Source organism: Pan troglodytes, chromosome 9, assembly GCF_028858775.2.
Source record: "Pan troglodytes isolate AG18354 chromosome 9, NHGRI_mPanTro3-v2.0_pri, whole genome shotgun sequence".
Taxonomy (NCBI): Eukaryota; Metazoa; Chordata; class Mammalia; order Primates; family Hominidae; genus Pan; species Pan troglodytes.
The window spans coordinates 47472015-47492806 of record NC_072407.2 but is presented as its reverse complement, the minus strand read 5'-3'; the positions used below and the strand labels follow the sequence as shown (position 1 = coordinate 47492806).

At 38.0% G+C, this 20792-nt stretch overlaps 2 protein-coding genes across 8 annotated transcripts in view; both read right to left on the bottom strand.

Annotated features, from left to right (window-relative positions):
* TTC17 (tetratricopeptide repeat domain 17) overlaps positions 1–20792 on the bottom strand; it is a 135924-nt gene that overhangs the window by 17969 nt on the left and 97163 nt on the right. The window contains exon 23 of one of the 7 annotated variants that reach the window (XM_009460261.4): positions 9073–9810. The exons of 5 other annotated variants lie outside the window; for them this stretch is intronic. In XM_009460261.4, the coding sequence (XP_009458536.1) occupies positions 9775–9810 (36 nt within the window). In that variant the 3' untranslated portion in view covers positions 9073–9774. Of the gene's footprint in view, positions 1–9072; positions 9811–20792 lie in introns of those variants that run through there. One more of the 7 variants, XM_054662227.2, reaches the window with a different exon arrangement.
* On the bottom strand, positions 9078–10896 carry LOC101058999 (peptidyl-prolyl cis-trans isomerase A-like). Its single transcript, NM_001280367.1, is given in 1 exon segment — positions 9078–10896. A coding segment is annotated over 1 exon segment (483 nt). The 5' UTR covers positions 10576–10896; the 3' UTR covers positions 9078–10092.

Here is a 20792-nt window from a genome sequence, read left to right as displayed (position 1 = left end):
GTTTAGAAAATTTGCAGCCTGACTATGCGATAGAAAAGAAAAACCCATTTTCTGGGGAGAAATTCAAGCCAGCTGCAGAAATCTGCATAAGTAGCAAGGAGTCTAATGTTAACCCCTGAGACCATGGGGAAGATGTCTCCAGGCCACATCAGAGAACTTCATGGCAGCCCCTCCCATCCCAGGCCCAGAGGCCCAGGAGGAAAAAGTGGTTTTGTGGGCTGGGCCCAGGGTCCCCGTGCTGCGTGCAGCCTAGAGACTTGGTGCCTTCCATCCCAGCTGCTCCAGCCATGGCTGAAAGAGGCCAACATACAGCTTGGGCTGTGGCTTCAGAGGGTGGAAGCCCCAAGCCTTGGCAGCTTCCATGTGGTGTTGAGCCTGTGGGTGCACAGAAGTCAAGAAATGAAGTTTGGGAACCTCCACCTAGATTTCAGAAGATGTACGGAAAGTCCAATTAAACCTCTTTTTGCTCCCAGTTTCAGGTGTGTCTTTATCAGCAGCAAGAAAACGAACGAATACACCATGCATTCTCCAAGGCACAATTATCATTGCAAATTCAGTAGTTTAATTGTAGGTGATGCATTTCATTCATTGCAGTTATTATCCTCCTGTTGCTCAAACTGTCTTATGTTTGGCCAATGGGAGCTTATTCAAGTTCATTCCAAATTCTTTTGATACAACCTTTGTTGTCATTGTGAGCTTCCTTGCTTTCCCAGACTTGGTAGAAGCTTTTTCTCCAAAGAATACTGGTTCAAATACTTGGTAGAAGCTATTTCTCCAAGGAAAACTGGTTCACCTAGATTGTGACCTTTAGGTACCACCTTCCACTAAAATGGAAGCTAAAGTCCACAATCTAGAGACTAAAGGTGCTTATTAGTACTGGATCTGTCATTACCTCTAGTTTTTTCAGCAAATAAAGCTAGGAACTTTGTATTTTAAAACTGATAAAACACATCAGAATTTGTACCAATATTCCCAATTCAGGACCACAGGTGTTAACACCATCATTCTCGCATCTGTATCTCCTTTCATCTCTACCAAAAATTCCAGTTCTCAACACCAAAAAAGAACTCATTCATTTCACAATACATACACTTAGAATCTCAGAAGAACACTATCAATATCATTAACAACATTATTGAAAATAGTACAGGTTGAGTATACCTAATCTGAAAATCCCAAATTTGATATGCTCCAAAATCCCAAACTTTTTGAGCACCAACGTGATAACTGAAATGCTCATTGGAACATTTTGGACTTTCATATTTGGAATGCTCAAGCAGAATAATGCAAATATTCAAAAATCCAAAAATATCTGAAATTGAGGCCGGGTGTGGTGGCTCACATCTGTAATCCCAGCACTTTTGGAGGTGGAGGTGGGTGGACTGCCTGAGTCCAGGAACCTGGGCAACACAGGGAAGACCTTGTCTCTATTTAAAAAATTTAAAAATTAGCTGGGCATGGTGGCACATGCCTGTAGTCCCAGCTGCTTGGGAGGCTGAGGTGGAAGGATTGCTTTTACCTGGGAGGTTGAGGCTGTAGTGAGTGGTGATCACGCCACTGCACCTTTAGCCTGGGCGACTGCTTTCCTTATAAAACTGAATGCCTTTAACAGCACTCAAGTCACCTCTTGAATGCTTTGCTGCTTAGAAATTTCTTCCACCAGATACCCTAAATCATCTCTCTTAAGTTCAAAAAAAAAAAAACAAAAAAAAACCCCATCTGAAATTCAAAGCACTTCTGGTCCCAAGCATCTTGGATAAAGGATAATCAATCTGTACAAGGTTTTCTTTGGTTCTTAGGGTAAATCTCATTAGGGATGTATAGTCAAATACAGTTGACCCTTGAACAACACAGGTTTGAACAGTGCAGGTTCACTTACACACGGATTTTTTTCAATAAAAGACCAAGCGTGCTTGCCTCTCCTGCCTCCCCTTCCATCTCCTTCACTTCTTGTGCCTCTAATACCCCTGAAACAGCAAGACCAACCCCTCTTCTTCCATTCCTACTCCTCAGCCTACTTAACATGAAGATGGTGAGAATGAAGACCTTCAAGATGATCCACTTCCACTTAATGAACAGTAAATATATTTTCTCTTCCTTACGATTTTCTTAACATTTTCTTTTCTATAGATTATAAGAATACAATATAAAATACATATATAAAATATGTATTAACCAACTGTTTATGTTATCATAAGGCTGCCAGTCAATAGTGGGCTATTAGTAGTTAAGTTTTTGAGGAGTCAAAAGTTATATGTGGATTTTAAACTGTGTAGGGAGTTGGCACCCCTAACTTCCATGCTGTTCAAGGGTCAACTGTAATTGTGTTTTAAAGTCATTTGGAATAATTCCTCTTGATAATTCCCCTTGGTATGGTTATACTACCAACTGAATACATAGGCTCATTTAATTTTAAGTAGAAACTGCTTTATTAAAAATTTTGTGTAATTGTGCAAAATATTTACTTGGTTTCAAAGTCAAATTGAAAAAATAATGTAGATTCAAGGAACCTAGCTTCATTCCTTGTCCTCTCCACCCCATTTTCTTTCCTCTATGGAAAACCATTTAAAAATATTTTTAAGATTTAGTCTTCCATTTTAAAATATCTTTTTCTCTACATATATCCACTCTTCCCTTGCCATTTTTTAAAAAAGATAAATAGTATCCTAAGATATTATTTTTTTCCACTTTTTCTCCTCCACTTGATATCCTGGAGATTTTATTCCACTGAAATGGTCCTTGTTCTTTTTGACAGCTGCAGAAGCCTCCACTGTGTGGAAGCCTCCACAGTGTGGATGTTCACACATAATGTACATCCACGGGGAACTTTTCATTTAATCACTCCGCTACTGCTGGGCATTTGGGTTGTTTCCAATTTGCTACAAATCAGGTTACAATAAACAGCCTCATTCAAAAGTATTTTTGTTTTAATGTTTTTGCCAATGTATTTTTGGGAATAGTTACTAAAAGTAGAATTGCTGGCTAAAAGGGTAAATGAATGTATAATTTTGCTAGATATAGTCAGTTTCTTCCCTGTAAAGGTCATCCATTTCTTTCTTTCTTTCTTTTTTTTTTTTTTTTGAGACAGAGTCTCATTCTGTTGCCCAGGCTGAAGTGCAGTGGTGCAATCTTGGCTCACTGAAACCTCCGCCTCCCAGTTCAAGTGATTCTCCTGCCTCAGCCTCTCAAGTAGCTCGGATTACAGGTGCTTGCCACCAAGCCTAGCTAATTATTTTTATTTTTTTATTTTTAATGAAGATGGGGTTTCACCATGTTAGCCAGGCTGGTTTAGAACTCCTGACCTCAAGTGATCCACCTGCCTCGGCCTCCCAAAGTGGTAAGATTACAGGCGTGAGCTACTGTGCCCGGCCCATTTCACATTTTCATTAGCAATGTATGGCAGTGTGTTTCCCCACAGTCTAAGAGGTTTTAGTCTTATAAAACTTCTGAATTTTTGCCAGTGTGATGGGTGAAAAATATCTCAATGTAGTGTGGTTTTGATTTGTTCTTTTTCTAGCTTTTTTAGATAGAAGCATAGATCACTGACGCTCATCTCCTCTCCCCTGTTTTAAACTAATATATCCATTTAGGATACAAACTTCCCTCAAGTATTGCTTTAACTGCATCCCACATGTGCTGATATACCATATCTTTTACACTGTATCACACATTTCAAAATATTTTCTAATTCCCTTTGTGCTTTTTTCATTGACCCATGGATTATTTAGAGGTGTAGTGCTTAATGTTACCAAAACAGGTGAAGATTTTTTTTTCTTTTTTTTTTTTTAGATGGAGTCTCGCCCTGTCGCTCAGGCTGGAGTGCAGTGGAGTGATCACAGCTCACTGCAACCTCTGCTTCCCAGGTTCAAGCAATTCTCCTGCCTCAGCCTCCCAAGTAGCTGGGATTACAGGCACGCACCACCGCACATGGTTAATTTTTGTATTTTTAGTAGAGATGGGGTTTCATCATGTTGGCCAGGCTGGTCTCGATCTCCTGACCTCAGGTGATCTGCAGGTCTTGGCCTCCCAAAGTGCTGGGATTACAAGCTTGAGCCACTGCACCCAAACTGGAGATTTACTATCTCTTCTTTTGTTTCTGATTTTTTTTTTTTTTAGCTTAATTCCACTATGGTGAGAACACATACTGTAAATGATTTAAATGTGTTAAAATTTAACTGAGGCTTAATTTATGACTCAGGTTATGATCAAGATGGTAAATGTTCCATGTGGCTTTTTAAAAATGAGTAGTTTGTCATAGTTGATATCAACATTATAGAAATATCAGTTAGGTCAAGTTTGCTTTTTAGTAAGATGATTTATATTTTTACTGATTTTTTTGTCTGCTTAATTCTATCACCTATTGAGAGGTATGTAAAATTCCACTAAGACTGCAGATTTATGTTTAATATTTGTTATAGAACTTAAAACTATGCTATTAGTTACATATAAATTTACAACTTTCTATATCCCTAGTGGAGTAATCATTTTATCATTATGAAATGTCTGTCTTTAACTGTAGTAATGCTTCTTACCTTAAATTCCATATTATCTGATATTAGTATAACTACACCAACTTCCTTTTTACTTTGCATGATATATCTTTTTTCTTTTCTGAAACAGGGTCTCACTTTGTCACCCAGGCTGGAGGGAAATGGTACAATCATAGCTCACTGCAGCCTCAAACTCCTAGGCTCAGGATTCTCCTGCCTCAGCCTCCAGAGTAGGTATGCTACTATGCTTGGCTAGGTTGGTTTGTTTGCTTTTTTTAGTAGAGATGGTCTCTCTTGTTGTTCAGACTATTCTCAAACTCCTGGTCTCAAGCAATCCTCCTGTCTTAGCCTCCCAAAATGCTGGGATTACAGGCATGATCCACTGTGCCTGGCTGATATATCTTTTTAAAATTTGTTTAATTTTAACTGTTGTATATTTTATATTAAAAAGCACATAATTTGGTTCATATTTGAAAACCCAGTTGATAATGTCAGTACTCCAGTACCTGAAGTACTTAGTCCTTTTATATTTATTCTGCTTACTGATATATTAGGTTTATCTGTCATTTTACTATTTGCCTTCCATTTCACACATTCCTTTTGTCCTCCTTTGTCTCTTTTTAAAAATTGATCAAATGTTTATTACTCCTTTTCCTTTAATTATACATGTTTTGCTCTTAAGTGGTTAGCCTAGAGATTGCAACTTGCATCTTCAACCTTTTACACACTGAAAATACATATTATTACTTTAATTTCATTACTTTCTTGATAATGCTAAAACCTAGCACTTTATCTGTGAATACTCATGGGCAGTTGATCTCATGTTAACCTTTTGGCTTTGAAATCTTCCCCCGTGGGAAGGGATGAAAGCTGGAGACAAACTTATGCTGAGAGAAGCTGTCCACTCCTCTCCGCTGTCCATAAATTGGACTTGACCAGAAACCAAACTGCAGCTGGGCTGGTTGGCAAAAATGATTTTGCCTTGGTGCAGCTGATGCATTAGGCCAAACTAGGCATTGATGACTGGCTGGGGGTGGGAAGGAGACAAGCACATGAGCTTTAGAATTTATGTCTGCGACTGGGTCTGTGATAGGACAAAGTGGGTGGAGCAGCCGGCTGGCTCTGACCAAGCTGAGCTGCCTGCTCATCCAATGTAATGTCTACGAGCCTCTACCTGAGGAAGTGGGGGACAAAAGTAGGGGAATTACTCTACAGCAGCCCACATGGTTACACAGGACTATGTGGTAACCTGGCATACAAGCTGGTGCAGTGGCAATGGCAGCAGCTTGGTGCAAGTCTAGGGCCACCGGTGGAGCCCTCTGAGCTGCAGCCTGAGTCGCGTCCTGAAGGTTCTGATAGTGCAGGTGGATCAGGTGGATTTAATCCTAAAATAGAGTCTGGTTAATGCCATCTGCTGACAGTTAGTGACAATTAATGTCAATGTGAACTCAAAAACTCCCTAAGGAGACAATTAGAGATGGGCTTTTGAAGAAATAATAAATAATGACTAGTATTTTAAAGGTTGAAGCTAAAAGAACATGGGGACCCTTTTGCAAACAGTAAACAGGAAAGGGGCACTTTTACTTTGTTATCACTGCCATTGAATAAGGCATTTGGTTTTAACGTGGGGTCCTCAGGTCAGCAGTATCACCCAGTATCACCTGGGAACTTATTAGATATGTAAATTCTCAAGCCTCACCCTAAAGCTACTGAGCTAGGAAGTAAGTCATAGGGCACCAACAATTTGTGTTTTAACAAGGCCTCCAGGTAATTCTTATCTACCCTAAAGTTTTAACTCAAGGTCGTGGAAGTCCGTCCGTGAGCCTAAAATGGAAAACAATGTTGGATGAAACTTCTAGCTTTATTTCCCTAAATATCTAATATCTGTTACAGGTAACATATGGTAAAAAATAACACTGGTTGGTAAACCTGTCTGGACTGAGATGATTGTAAATAAGCTACAAATACCTGATGAAAAGCCACAGCTTTGAGCTTCTGAGTGTCACGGTTCTTATAGCCAAGCCATATCCCTCTCCGGGACTCTATGCTCATGAGGCTATTACAAAAGATATTGACTCTTTATTGGAACTTAGGGTATCTAAACTAGGGTAGTTCCCACAATTAATAAATTGATTTGTTCCCTTCTATCTGAACTGACACTTGGCAGAAAATGCGGGTGGGCAGAGAATGGCCCCCGGACTAAGGTGCGAGCTATGTGAGGGCTCACTCTGGAGGTATACCTCTGATGCTGCTGCAGCGGCATGAATGTGAAATGTCTAACTGGTCCTAGGACTATCTAACGTGGTCAGTACAGTTCCCTTCTGCCTTTTATTGTTTTATTATCAATGATATTTCATTTTTATTTCAGTTCCCATCTGCCTTTTATTGTTTTATTATTGTTGTCATACATTTTTACTTTGGAAGATGTTACCGTCCATATTTTGTAAAGCCATCCTCATTCTCTGTCTCCTCGAACATTTACCCTTTCTGTGGCTTTTTGTTCTTTCCTATATTTCCGAGCCTCCATGTGGGATAGTTTTCCTTCTGCCTGAAAAAACCCTTTACTGATTTTTTAGTACAATCTGTTGGTAAAAGCATCTTCCAGCTTTTAGTGGTCTAAAATCTTTATTTAACTTTCATTTTTAAAAAGTGAGGTATAACTTACATAAACAAATGCTCAGATCCTAAGTGTAACATTCACTTTCGACAATTAAGTAACAAAGACACAGAAATATCCAACACTCCAGAAAGTTCTTTCATGCGGTATTCCAGTCAATACCTTCCCCCACGAAGTAATCACTGATCTGATTTCTATCCCTATATGTTATTTTCCCCTGTTCTGGAATTTCATATAGTTAGAATCTTAACTATGCATTTTTTTGTTACCAACTTCTTTTGTGAGAATAATGTTGAGATTCCTCAATGTTGTGGATGTTGGTTCTTTTTTGCTGAACAGTATCCACCGTCTCAATAGACCACTGTTTACCTATTCTTCTATTGATGGGCACCTCACTGTTACCAGTTTTATTGGCTATTACGAATAAAGCTGCTGTAAATATTTTTTTTCCAAGTATTTTGTGGTCATATGTTTTCATGTCTCTTTGATAAATTTCTAGCAGCAAAATTACTGGGTCATGTATATATATGTAACTCTTTAATAAACTGACAAACTGTTTTCCAAAATAATCATATTATTTTCTACTCCCACTAGCAACATATGAGGGTTCCAGTTGCTCCACATCCTCTCCAACGTTTGTCATTATCAGTCTTTTTCACTGTCTAGCCCTTCTACAGGGTATGAACTGGTATTTCACTGGGGTTTTGTTTTTCATTTCTAGATGACTAATACATTGGGTACTTTTAAAATGTAATTACTACACATATATTGTGTTTTGTGAAACGTCTATTCACAAAACTCACCTTTAAAAAATTGCATTGTCTTTTTAAAAATTACTAAATTGTAGTTTATATATTTTGAACTCAAGTCCATCATATATACGTATTGTGAATATTTTCTTTAAGTCTGTGTCTATTTTCTTAAGTGTCTGTTGAAGATAAATTTTATTTTTTTTTAAGCTGGAGTGCAGTGGCACAATCATAGCTCATTACATCCTCAAAGTCCTGGGCTCAAGCAATCCTCCCAACTCAGCCTCCTGTGTAGCTAGGACTACAGGCGTTGCTGGCTAATTTTTAAATTTTTTGTAGAGATGGGGTCTTGCTATGTTGCCCTGGTTGGTCTTGAACTCCTGGTTTCAAGTAATCCTTCTGTTTTGACCTCCCAAGGTGATGGGATTGGAGGTGTCAGCCACCATGCCCAGCTGAGAAATTTTAATGAAGTCCAACTTACCAATTTTTTTTTCTTGTATAGTTCATGTTTTCTAAGAAGTCTCTGCCTACACCAAGAACTTAAAGAGAACATCTTATGTTTTGCTCTGGTAGCTTTATTGCTTTAGCTTTATTTTTATGTCTATAATTTATCTCAAGTTGATTTTTCTGGATGATGTGAGGTATGGGTTTTTTCTTCTATATGCATATCCATGCATTCCAGACATACTTATTACAGAGATTTTACTTCATTCAAATGCTGTCGTGCCCTTTGAGAAAATCATTTGACCATCTATGTAAAGGTTTATTCTTGGCCTCTCTCTTCTGTTCCACTGTTCTATTGGTCTATCATTTTGCCAATAACATACATAATGATTACTTTATTTGCTTCATTTTTAAAGGATATTTGCAGGGTACAGAGGTCTAGGTTGGTGCTGTTTTCTTCCAGCAATTGAAATGTCACTTTGTTGTCTTCTGGTTCCATTGCTCCTGCTGAGAAGTCAGCTGTCAGTCTTGGACATTTGAAAGTGAGTTCTTTTCTCTATCTTTTAAGATTCTATTCTCTGTCTTTTGTTTTTGGCAATTTGCTATGATATTCTAGTAAGGCTTCTTTGTATTTATATCTGTGGATCACACACTTTCTTGAGTCTGTGAAATAATGTCTTTCATAATTCTTAGGAAATAAATTCTGAGCCATTACCTCTTCAAACCTTGCTCCTGCCTTGTTCTCTCTCCTCTTCTCCTGGGATTCTGTATGTTGGATTTTTTTTTTTTTTTGGATGTGTCCCACATGTCCTTTATTCCCTTATCTCCCCTCTGCCTCCACAAATTCCTTTATGTCTTTATATATCAGTTTGGATATTTTCTACTAAAAATGATTTTCTTCTTCATCTTCAGTTTGGATATTTTCTAATAACCTGTTTTGACCTATCTTTCATCTTTTCTGCTGTGACTAATCATCTGTTCTACTGTTCTACTTGTTATTGTAGTGAAAACGCATAAAATTTATCTTAACCATTCTAAGTACACAGTTCAGTAGTGTTTAGTATATTCACATCATGTAACCAACCTTCAGAACTTCTTCGTCTGGGAAAACAAACTCAATATCCATTAAACAACTTTTCACACCCCCTTCCTCCCAGTTGCTGGCAACAATCATTCTATTTTCTGTCTCTATGAATATGACTACTCTAGATACCTCACATAAGTGGAATCATTCAGTATTTGCCTTTTTGTGACTGGCTTATTTCACTTACCGTTAATTCCTCAAGATTCCTCCATGTTGTAGCATGTGTTGGAATTTCCTTCCTTTTTAAGGCTGTATTCATAGTGTGTATATCCCATATTTTGTTAATCCATTCATCTGTGGATGGGCACACAGATGGCTTCCACCTCTTGGCTACTGTGAATGGTATAGCTATGAACATGGATGTGCAAATATTTCTTTGGAATTCTGCTTTCAATTCTTTTGGATATATATCCAGGAGTGGAACTGCTGAATCATATAGTAATTCAATGTTTAATTATTTGAGAAACTGTGATACTGTTTTTCATAGAAGCTGCATCATTTTTTTTTGTTAGTTTTTACTTCATAATCATAAACTTAACTCTGCAATCCAGCTATATGTGGAGGGACATAATGAAAATATAGAACTCAAAGAACTGCAGTGAGAGCACAAATATTATAGGATATTGTGAGCGAATGGGGTGGAACGGTGCTCTCCTGAGCTACAAAAGGAAAGGTCTGGTGGTTAAGATAAAACACAAGTCAAATTTATCAGAGTTGTCTGCAGTTGGCAATGGCGATCTTGCTTGTCCTGCCATTCCTGGACCCAAAGCATTCCATGGCTTCCACAATATTCATCCCCTCTTTCACCCTGCCAAAGATCACATGCTTGCCATCCCACCATTTGGCCATGGCAGTGCAGATGAAAAACTGGGACTCATTTGTTTTGGGTGCAGCATTTGCCATGGACAACATGCCAAGACCTGTATGCTTCACAACAAAGTTCTTATCATCAAATTTATCCCCGTAGATGGACTTGCCACCAATGCCATTATGGGGTGTGAAGTCATCACCCTGGCATATAAACTCCGGAATAATTCTGTGAAAGCAGGAACCAAATCCTTTGTCTTTATTGTTCAGAGTGTGAAAGTTTTCTCCTGTCTTTGGAAATTTGTCTGCAAATAGCTGAAAGGAGATGTGTCCTAAGGGCTTGCTGTTGACGGTGATGTTGAAGGGCACAGTCGGGATGACCATGGCCTAGTGACAGGGGGTGTTGGGGGACAGCAGTGTCTGCAAAGCCAGCTGCATCATTTTATATTCCCACCAACAGTGCATAGGTGTTCTAATTTCTACATCCTTGCCAATGCTTATTAATTTTATGTTTTTAATAGTGGCCATCCTAATTGGTGTGACATGATATCTCGTTGTGGTTTGATTTGCATTTTCCCGATGATTTGTGGTATTGAGCATATTTGCATATGCTTGTTGGCTGTTTGCATATCATCTTTGGAGAAATGACCATTCAAGTCCTTTGTATATTTTTTAATTGGGTTATTTTGTTTTTAATTTGTACAAGTTGTTTATATAATTTGGAATATTAACCCTTTATTAGATGTATGACTTGCAAATATTTTCTCCTAGTCTGTAGGCTATCTTTTCACTCTGTTAATTGTGTCCTCTGATGCCCAGAAGTTTTAAACTTTAATATAGTCCACTTTGTCTATTTTTACATTTGTTGCCTGTGCTTTTGGTGTCATATCCAAGAAATACATATATTGTCTTAATGCTTTTTTCCTCTGTTTTCTTCCAAGAGCTGTACAGTTTTAGGTCTTACACTTAGGTCTTTGGACCATTTTGAGTTAACTTTTGCATATGATATAAGGTAAGGGTCCAACTTCATTCTTTTGCATATGAATATACAGTTTTCCTAACACCACTTGTTGAAGAGACCATCTTTTCCCCATTGAATGGTCTTGGCACCCGTGTGGAAAATTATTTGATTATATACATGAGGGTTTATTTTTGGGCTCGCCATTGTCTAATTTGATTTTATACCCATCGATTGAGTTCTTAATTTCAGTTATTGCAATTCTCAGCTCTAGAATATCCATTTGATTCTTTTTATCCCCCACAAGTTCCAATTATCTGGGGGGAAATTTCCCTTTTATTTATTTTCTCCCTGTCTTCTATTTTCTTGAACAATTATCATTGTTATTTCAAGTCCTGGTCTTAACTCCACTGCCTGAATCATCTGTGAGTATATTTCTATTGTCTGCCCTTTCTCTTGGTTTTCAATCCCATCTCTTGAATGTCTAGTATAATTTTACTAAAAGCTTGACATTGTGTCTAAGAAGTTGTAGAACCTCCATATGATGTTATCTTCTAAAGACAGCATTCATACATTCTTTAGCTTGGCAAGTAGACAATAAACTTAATTCAATAGCTGACTGAATTTGGGCTGCTATGACATTGTGTAAAGGCTACAGCTGGCAATGGTGATCTTCTTGCTGGTCTTGCCATTCCTAGAACCAAAGTTCACTTACCCTTAGTTTTGTCCCTTCTTAAATGGCACAAATCTCCAGACTTTCCAAATGAAATCCCCAGACAGTCACCAAAAGCCTCTTGTCCTCACTGCTGGGTCTTGAACTCTAATACTAGCTTCCTAAAAATGGTTTTTCATAGCTTTCTACTTGGCTTTCTGGTCTCTTGTGCTTTGTAGCTTCAGAATTTGCCAATGTATTGTGAAGGGTACTAGGCTCACATCTCTGTCTTTCCCTTCTCAGCAGGACCTTAGCCTTTCTAGTATCCAATCTTATTTCTCTAGCCCTGCATGACTTTTAAAGGCTGTTGGTTTCTCTGCCCAGATCAGCCTCCTGTATTGTAGCAGATCATTCTCTCTTTAAAAAAAAAAGCTTGCATTTCCATTTTTTTCCTCTTTATAATTCCGTTTGACAATTTTCCATAATTTTCTGCTTTCATTTTCTTTTCTGCTGCATCTAGTCCATTTTTCTAAGATTGTTGACCTTCTTCCTTCCCTGTAAAAGCTCCTTAGAAATTAGGTTTAAAATCCCTTTATCTGTAATATAATTTGAAAATACTGTTCCCAGCTTTTCATTTTGTTCATTGCGCCTGTTTGAAATGCAAGTTTTTTTTAAAAAAATTAGTTATTCATCTTTTTCCTTAGTGTGTATGAATTTTGAGTCGATTAGGAAATTTTCCCTACATCCAAGTTACAGGGAAATTCCCATGCATTTTATTTGTACTTGTATGAAGTCATTTTGTTACATTTATTTTAATCTCTGATCCATTTAAAATTTATCTTGGTGTGTAGTAGAAGGAATGGATGTAATTTTTTTTTTTTTTTTTTGAGATGGAGTCTCACTCTATCGCCCAAGCTGGAGTGCAGCGGCATGATCTCAGCTCACTGCAACCTCTGCCTCCCAGGTTCAAGCGATTCTTCTGCCCCACCCTCCCGAGTACCCGGGATTACAGGCGTGCACCACCACGCCCAGCTAATTTTTTTTTTGTATTTTTAGTACAGATGGAGTTTCATCATGTTGGCCAGGCTGGTCTTGAACTCCTGACCTCAGGTGATCCACCCGCCTCAGCCTCCCAAAGTGCTGGGATTATAGGCAGGAGCCACCACGCCCCGTGGAATGGATATAATTTTATCTTTTCCCCTATTTAGCATTAAAACATACATTTCCTTTCACTGATGAGATGCTGCCTTTACAGTATTCGAAATTGCCATATGCAATTAGTCTTTTATTCTTTCCCATTGGTTTGTGCATTCATGCAGCAATATCAAACTACATTAATTAAAGGCTTCATGTATGTTTAATGTCTTCTAGGTTAAATCCTCCTCTTCTCCCACTGTTCTTTTTTTCAGTTTCTCTAATTATTCTTGATTGTTTCTTCTTTGAGATAAACTTAAACAATTATTAATAGCTTGCCTGGCACCAGAAAATAACATGGCATTTTTATTGTTATTGCATTAAAATGACAAACTAACTTAAGAGAACTGACATTATATGATGCTGAGACTTCACATGCAAGAACACGGTTAAGTCTTTCCATTTGTTCAAGCCTAGTTTTGTATTTTTCAGAAGAGTTTTAAATTTTGGAGATTAAAAAAAAATTGCCTAAGGTATTTTCTTTTAAAATTCTCTTACAACTTCTGTTTTTTTTTATTGTATATATGAAAGCTATTTATTTTTGTACGATATTTTTATTTTGTATGCTATTTTTATTTTGTAAGCTATTTTTATTTTGTATGATTTCTGGCTTAATCTGTATTGGTCAATATCCATTTCCATGCTAAGAAATTTAAATCTTTGGAAATTTGTTGAGGCCTTTTTTATGGCTCAGTCATATGTTAAGTGTTCACATATGATAAATGTTCCTTCCTTGTGCATGTAAAAGAATGAATTTTGGGCCGGGCACGGTGGCTTACAGCTGTAATCCCAGCACTTTGTGAGGCCGAGGCGGGTGGATCATGAGGTCAGGAGTTCGAGACCAGCCTGGCCAATATGGTGAAACCCCGTCTCTATTAAAACATACAAAAATTCCTGGGTGTGGTGGCGCACGCCTGTAGTCCCAGCTACTTGGGAGGCTGAGGCAGGAGAATCACTTGAACCTGGGAGGCAGAGGTTGCAGTGAGCCAAGATAGCACCACTGCACTTCAGCCTGGGCAATAGAGTGAGACTCTTGTCTCAAAAAAAAAAAAAAAAGAATTTTGTCACTGCTGGATTCAGTGCTTACATACGGCAGCTAGGTCCAGTTTGTAATTGTGGTGTTTTTGGTCTGCTATAATAATAACTGCTATCAGTTATTATAATTTTATTCAAATCTACTTTGATTGGGAATATGTCTATTTCTTCTGCCAGTTATGTCAATGTTTACCTTATATATTTTAGATTATGTTCTTAGGTGCATACAGTTTACAGAACATACCTACCTTGTGAATTAAATCTATATTACTTTCCTATAGCTACTGTGACAAATTAACACATACTTGGTGGTTTAAAACAATAAAAATGTATTCCTTCACAGCTCTTAAGGCAGGAGGTCCAAAATCAATATCATTGGGTCAAAGTCAATGCGTCAGCAGGGCTGTGCTCCCTTCAGAGGATCTAGAGAATCTGTTACTTCCCTCTTCTGGTTTCTCGTGGCTGCTGGCATTCCTTGGCTTGTGGCTGCATAACTGTGCCTCTATTGTCACACAGCCTTCTCCTCTTCAGGATTAAGTCTCTGTCTCCTTCTTTATAAGAATACATGTGATTGGCTTTAGGACCCAACTGGATAATCCAGGATAATCGCTCCATCTCCAGATCCTCAATTTTATCTGCAAAGTCCTCTTCTTTCCATACTGTGTATGTATATAGTTTTCACAGGTTCCAGGGATTAGAACGTGGATATCTTTGTAGGGGGGCACTATTCAGCCTGCCACAGATCCCTTTAGTGTTATAAAATATTCCACTTTAACTCCAGTAATGCTTCTTATTATAAAGTTTACTTTTTCTGACAAGGGTATAGTTATATAGCTGTTTTTTTTTTTTTTTTAATCTAACCTACATTTAATTCTTAAGTTACACAGTCTTCCTCCATGTAACTACTGATGTGCTTGGGTCTATATTTGCCATTGTACTATTTGTGCTCTACTTTTATGTACCTTTATCTTCCCTTGACTTCCTTTGGATTAATCAAATGTTCTACATGATTCCATTTTCCTTCTATTAAGTTACATTTAAAAATAATTTTTAGTTGTTAGCCTAGAGTTTAAAACATGCTTTTTTACTTATTAAGGCCAATGCAAATTATTACTTTTACTACTTGGCTGATACCAATTAAGCCTTAGGACTTTTAAACTCTATTTGCTTCCCTCTCATCATTTAAGTTATTGCTACCATGAATTTTAGATATACAGTACATAAAATTGAAACTCCTCAGGGTGTACCATTATTATTTTGTACAGTTACTATTCATTTACATATGTTTCCCAGTGTTCTTCATTCTTTCTTCCAAGTCCATATTTCTATCTTGGATTATTTTCCTGATAAACTTCCTTTACTTTTTCAGTGCAGGCCTACTGGTGCCAAATTCTCTCTGTTTTTGTTTGTTTGAACACATATTTGTTTTGCCTTAATCTTTTAAGAACATTTTGGCTGGTTTAGAATTCTAAGCCTGCAGTTTTCTTATTCTAGCACTTTAAACATGTTGTTACAATGGCTTCTAGTTTCTATCATTTCTGTTTAAAAGCTAACAGTCTCATTGTTGCAACTGTGAAGGCAACTGGTGAATTAACGATGGGACACATATTCTTTGTCACTACCATCAGGTAGAGGACATTTTCCCTGCCTGTAATTTTGAGCAGGCCCCAGGACTTGCTTTGAAAGGCAGCATGGATGAAGTAGTGCTGTTTCAGTTTTATGCACAGGCTCTAAGAGGCCTGGCCCAGATGCTTCTGCTTTCACCCTCTTGGAACCCTCAGTCATCATGTGAAATGGCCCAGGACCCTGCTGGAGAGGGAACTGCAGCTGTGCCAGAGCTAATGCAGCCACCCCAGTTGAGGCCCCAGACATTTGAGTAAAGCCATCTTTGGTGGAGTCCCCACATGTCTGCAGTTGCATAAATGACTCCAGGTGAGACCAGAAGAAATGCCCAGCTGAGTCCAGTTCAGACAGTAGAATCTTAAGCAAAGAATAGTTTTGTTTTAAGGTAGTAAATTTTGGGGTGATTTGTTAGGCAGAAAAAGATAACTGAAATAGTATTTGGTATTTAAACAGGGCATTGCCATGATAGAAACTTAAGACATGTAGCACTAGTTTGGGGACTGGGTTATAGACATTTGGTGGAAGAGCAGCAAAGAGACTACTAACGGAGGCTGGAAAACCACTGAGGAAATTGGTATTTCAGGCTGGACAGAAGCCATGTAATCTACTGACAAAACAAGTGAGACAGTATCTTGGAAGATAGAAAAAGTACCTATTGAAGTTATAGATCTGGCTAAGGTTTCCAGGAAAAATGCTGAAAGTGATAAGCAATTTTTCAAAAAACACCTGTAGAAAGGTATTAAAAGAGAGAAGAACTAAACAAGGAACTGCTCAGTTTCAAGCAGAATTTAGAGGAAAATACTTTCAACCTGGGACTTGCAGGGTTACAAAATAAAACTTTCTCATTACCAGCTTCTTCAGCAAAAGGTTCTGAAGTTAAAAAAAAAAAATCCAGGGTTAACTGTTAAGATTATGGTCTGAGGATCAAGATAAAATAAAGCACATGCAATACAACCTTGTTACTACTACAGATGCTCCCTGACTTACAATGGGGTTATGTCTTGATAAACCCATCGTAAGCTGAAAATATTAAGTTGAATAGTACACCTAACCTACCATACATCATAGCTTAACCTGTCATTGCTTAAATGTGCTCAGAACACTTGCATTATGTTATATTGAACAAAGTAATCTAACACAAAGCCTATTTTATAATGAAGTGCTGAATATTTCATGATTTACTGAATACTGTACTGAATGTAAAAAATAGAATGGTTGTATGGGTACTTGAAGTATGGTTGCTACTGAATGCATATAGCTTTCATACCATCCTAAAGTAAAAGAATTCTAAGTTGAACCATCATAAGTGGACGACCACCTGTACTTCAGAAAGATTTAAGCCAGTGTCTAGCTGACGCTCTCAGACAAAAGACATATATGACTCTAAAGGGTATCATTCCCTGATTGACATTCAAAGTACATAGAGGACTTCTTGAAGAAATTTGTGGGTGTGGCTTCTCTCTGGTGGAGTGAGTGGTTTATAATTTGAAAGTCCACAAAGCTTTTTAAAGAAGTTGTGCCAGTGTGGATAACTGTGCCAGTTGGGACAGAGCCTAGAAGCAGGCTGAGAAAGCTACAAAAAGAGGACATTTCTCATGGAAAAGGAAAGACAGCTCAAAGAAAAAAGTCAAGAACTGAGAAAAAGAAAAGGGAGCCAACTTCAGAGAACCAAAATAGACTAATCAAATGTTCCCTACCCCTGGAATTGGGGGAATTGGTGACATATAGGCAGATGGATTTCACAACTGCCATGGGATTGCTACATGCCTTCAATTTCCTCTCTTGTAGACTTAGTCAATTCATGTGACATCGTATCCTTGCCATAACAATGTAGGTTGTATGTGCGGGGGTGGATAAGACCAATAACTTTTTTTTAATTCATAGGTTTACAGTTGAAGAGAAGCTGTATCTGAGGAGTCTCTTCCATACACAGGAATTCTCTTATCTGAGGGGAATATGTTCCAAGACCCCCGGTGTATGCCTGAAACTGTGGATAGTACCGAACCTTATACAAACTATTCGAACCTTATACAAACTATTATTTTTTCCTATATACATACCCTCATAAACTTTATGATAAAGTTTAATTTATAAATTAGACACAGTAAGAGATTAATAATAATAAAACAGAACAATTAAAATAATACACTGTAATAGAAGTTGTGTGGATGTGGTCTGCATCATTCTCTACTTCAAAATGTCTTATTAATACTGTACTCATCTATTTTTGAACCTCAGTTGACTGTGGGTAACTGAAAACTGTGGAAAGCAAAACCACAGTTGAGGGGGAACTACTGTAAACAAGTAGACTCTGAGCCTGATGCCATAATTGGATGGGACTGTGGGGTTCTTGGGGTGGGTGTCATTTTGCATGTAGGAGGAATTTAAGCAATGTGAGCCAGTAGGAAGACTCAGGCAAATGAGAGATGCCCTAAAATTCTATCTGCCCTCCTCTTCACCCATGTCTTATCAAGAAGTGAAGTTCTATCTGTTTCCTTGAATCTCAGCTGGCTTTGTGATGACTGGCTCTGACCAACAAGAATGCAGTTGAAATGATGCTCTATGAGTTTCTAGGCTTTGAGAAGCCAGGCAGATTCTGTTTTTCACCCTTCTGAAGCCCTGACCCATCACGTGCTTATTACTGTGCCAGAGAGACCATGGGGAGCTGGAGAGACCAGATGGACTTGGAGGGATCACATGGTACTTAAGAGACCATGTAGAGATGGAGCCTGGACAGCTCCCACTCTTCCAGGCTTCCCCAGAGGCACCAAACATGAGAGTCAAGAGCTCTTGGGTGTGTAGCCCCAGCAACATAAGTGACTTCACGTGAGATCAGCAGAAGAAGTGCCCGGCTGAGCCCAGCCCAGACAGCAGAATTACAAACAAATAAGTGGCTGTTAAGTTCTGTAATAGTAAACAGCCATTTGTTTGTTTGTAACAATAGGTAACTGATACAGAAATAATATTTTTCCTCCTGGCTCTTAAGCTTTTAATTTTCCTAGATGTGCTTTTCATTGTACCTATTCTGCTTGGGGTCTGCTGAGCTTCTAGAATCTGTAGGCTACCTTTCATCCATTTTGGAACATTCTAGCCCATTTCTTCAAATATCACTTCTGCCCGATTCTGTTACTTCTCTATCTCCCAGACCCTAATTATATGTATGTTAGATCTTTGGAGTTTTTCCATCACGTTTCTTATGCTCTTATCAATCCCCACACTCCCTTATTTTCTCTGTGGTTCTGTCTGTATATTTTTCTAGTTCACCAATTCTGGGCTGTGCTCTGTTCAATCTGTTATTAAACCCATTCAATGAGTTTTCATTACTGTATTTTTAAGTTCTAGAATGCTTATCTGATTTTTAAAGCAGTTTTTAGTTCTCTGGTGAAAAGGTACTTTTTTCATCTACTTTCTTCATCTTTTCCCTTATTTTTGTGAATATATTAATTGTAGTTATCTTAAAGTCCTTGTCTACTGAGTATAATATCTCTATTATCTGTAAATCTACTCCTATTGTCTGCACTTTGCCTTATTATCAACCATACATTCTTGCTTCTTTGCGTATCTAGTATTTTTTTCTAAAAATTGTATTCTGGCCTTTCTGTATAAAAGAACCACAGCGGCTCCAGATATTATACTTCATCAGGGCAGTTTTTCCCTTAATTCTATTAGGCAAAGAGGTCGTAAGACTGATCAACTCATTCCTGCCTGATAATGTTAAGTTGGGGCATACAGTTTGGCAAGACTCAATCTGTCTGGGTCATTCCTGTCCTCTGCTGTGGCACTCCAGGAATTCTGATTAGGAACTAATCTAGACCTAATGCTAGATAAGGAACTAATCTAGATCTAATCAGAATCCCCAGAGTGCCACAACTGAGGAACAGGAATGACCTCAGGTGTCTAGTAGGTAGGTGTTTGTCTCCTCAGCCCAAAAGACTTTTTCCTGTTAGAGATCCCCAGCTCACTTCAGTCTCCCATCCAAGTAGTATTAAGATGAAAGTCCTGAGGGGAAAAAGCCATATGCTTATGGCTGGCTCTGTTACCCAGCATCTCCTTATTTCCTAAGCAGTGTGAGATGGAGAGATTTCACTCTACCTTTCCTAAGTTTTGAGCCTAATCCCCCAGACTCCTGTGTGGCCTTAGTTCTAATCGAAATGCTCCTTGGAAAAAAAACTGGTCATGTGTTTGATTTCCAATCTGTTAATTCCACCTGGAACAACTGCTAAAAGCTTTACTTCTTTCTCTTTTTCCTCAGTAATGGCTTTCTCCCTACGCTAAGGCCAGTTCTTAGCTCACACCCTGAATCAACAAGTGCTGGGGGCATAGGCAGGGAGACACAGCTGGCAATCACCAGCTCACTTTGGAAAGGTTCTTCTGTCACTAGCAATTTAGTTCTTTCATATCTTGTTGCTTGCCTAGTTTTGTGATAGCTTTAAAAACATGATTTTAGAAGTTTATCTGGTTCATTCAAGTTACTGCAATGCACTGACCTGCCTTGACCTACTACATCCTAACTGGAATATTACTTTTACAGGTGTATTAACTTTTAATGTTATTTGACTAAATTCTTGTATTCTTTGTAGTTGCTTTTCCATGGATTCTTTTGGGTTTTCCAGACATATGATTTTATTAGATACAGTAGGCAGTCTGAATGCCTTTGTCTATATTAATACATTCAAACTCATGTTGAGTAGTAGTAGATAGAGTGGACATTCTTGTCTGGTTCTTGACTTCAGTGGAAAAGCATTTAGAAGGCGCCTAGTAAGGTCCTGGCTTTTCTGCTAAGTGGTGTGTGTGTGTGTGTGTGTTATTGTGCTAAGAAAAGTATCAATTCTTAGGGTTCTTAAACTAAGTTGGTACTGAATATATCCAATGTTTGCACAAGTCTGGATATAATTATATGATTTTTTCCCCTCTATTAATATGAAGGATATTAACGGTTTCCAAATAGTAAATCAATTCAGTATTCCTAGAATAGCCTTTTAGTCATGATGTATTTTTCAAAATATGCTGTTAGATTATGTTTGCTACTATTTTACTACTTTTGAATTGTTAACAAGAGAAATAGGTTAGTAGTTTTATTTTTTGATGTCTTTTTTTCAGATTTGGGGAACAATGATATGTTTTCTTTGTAAAATACAT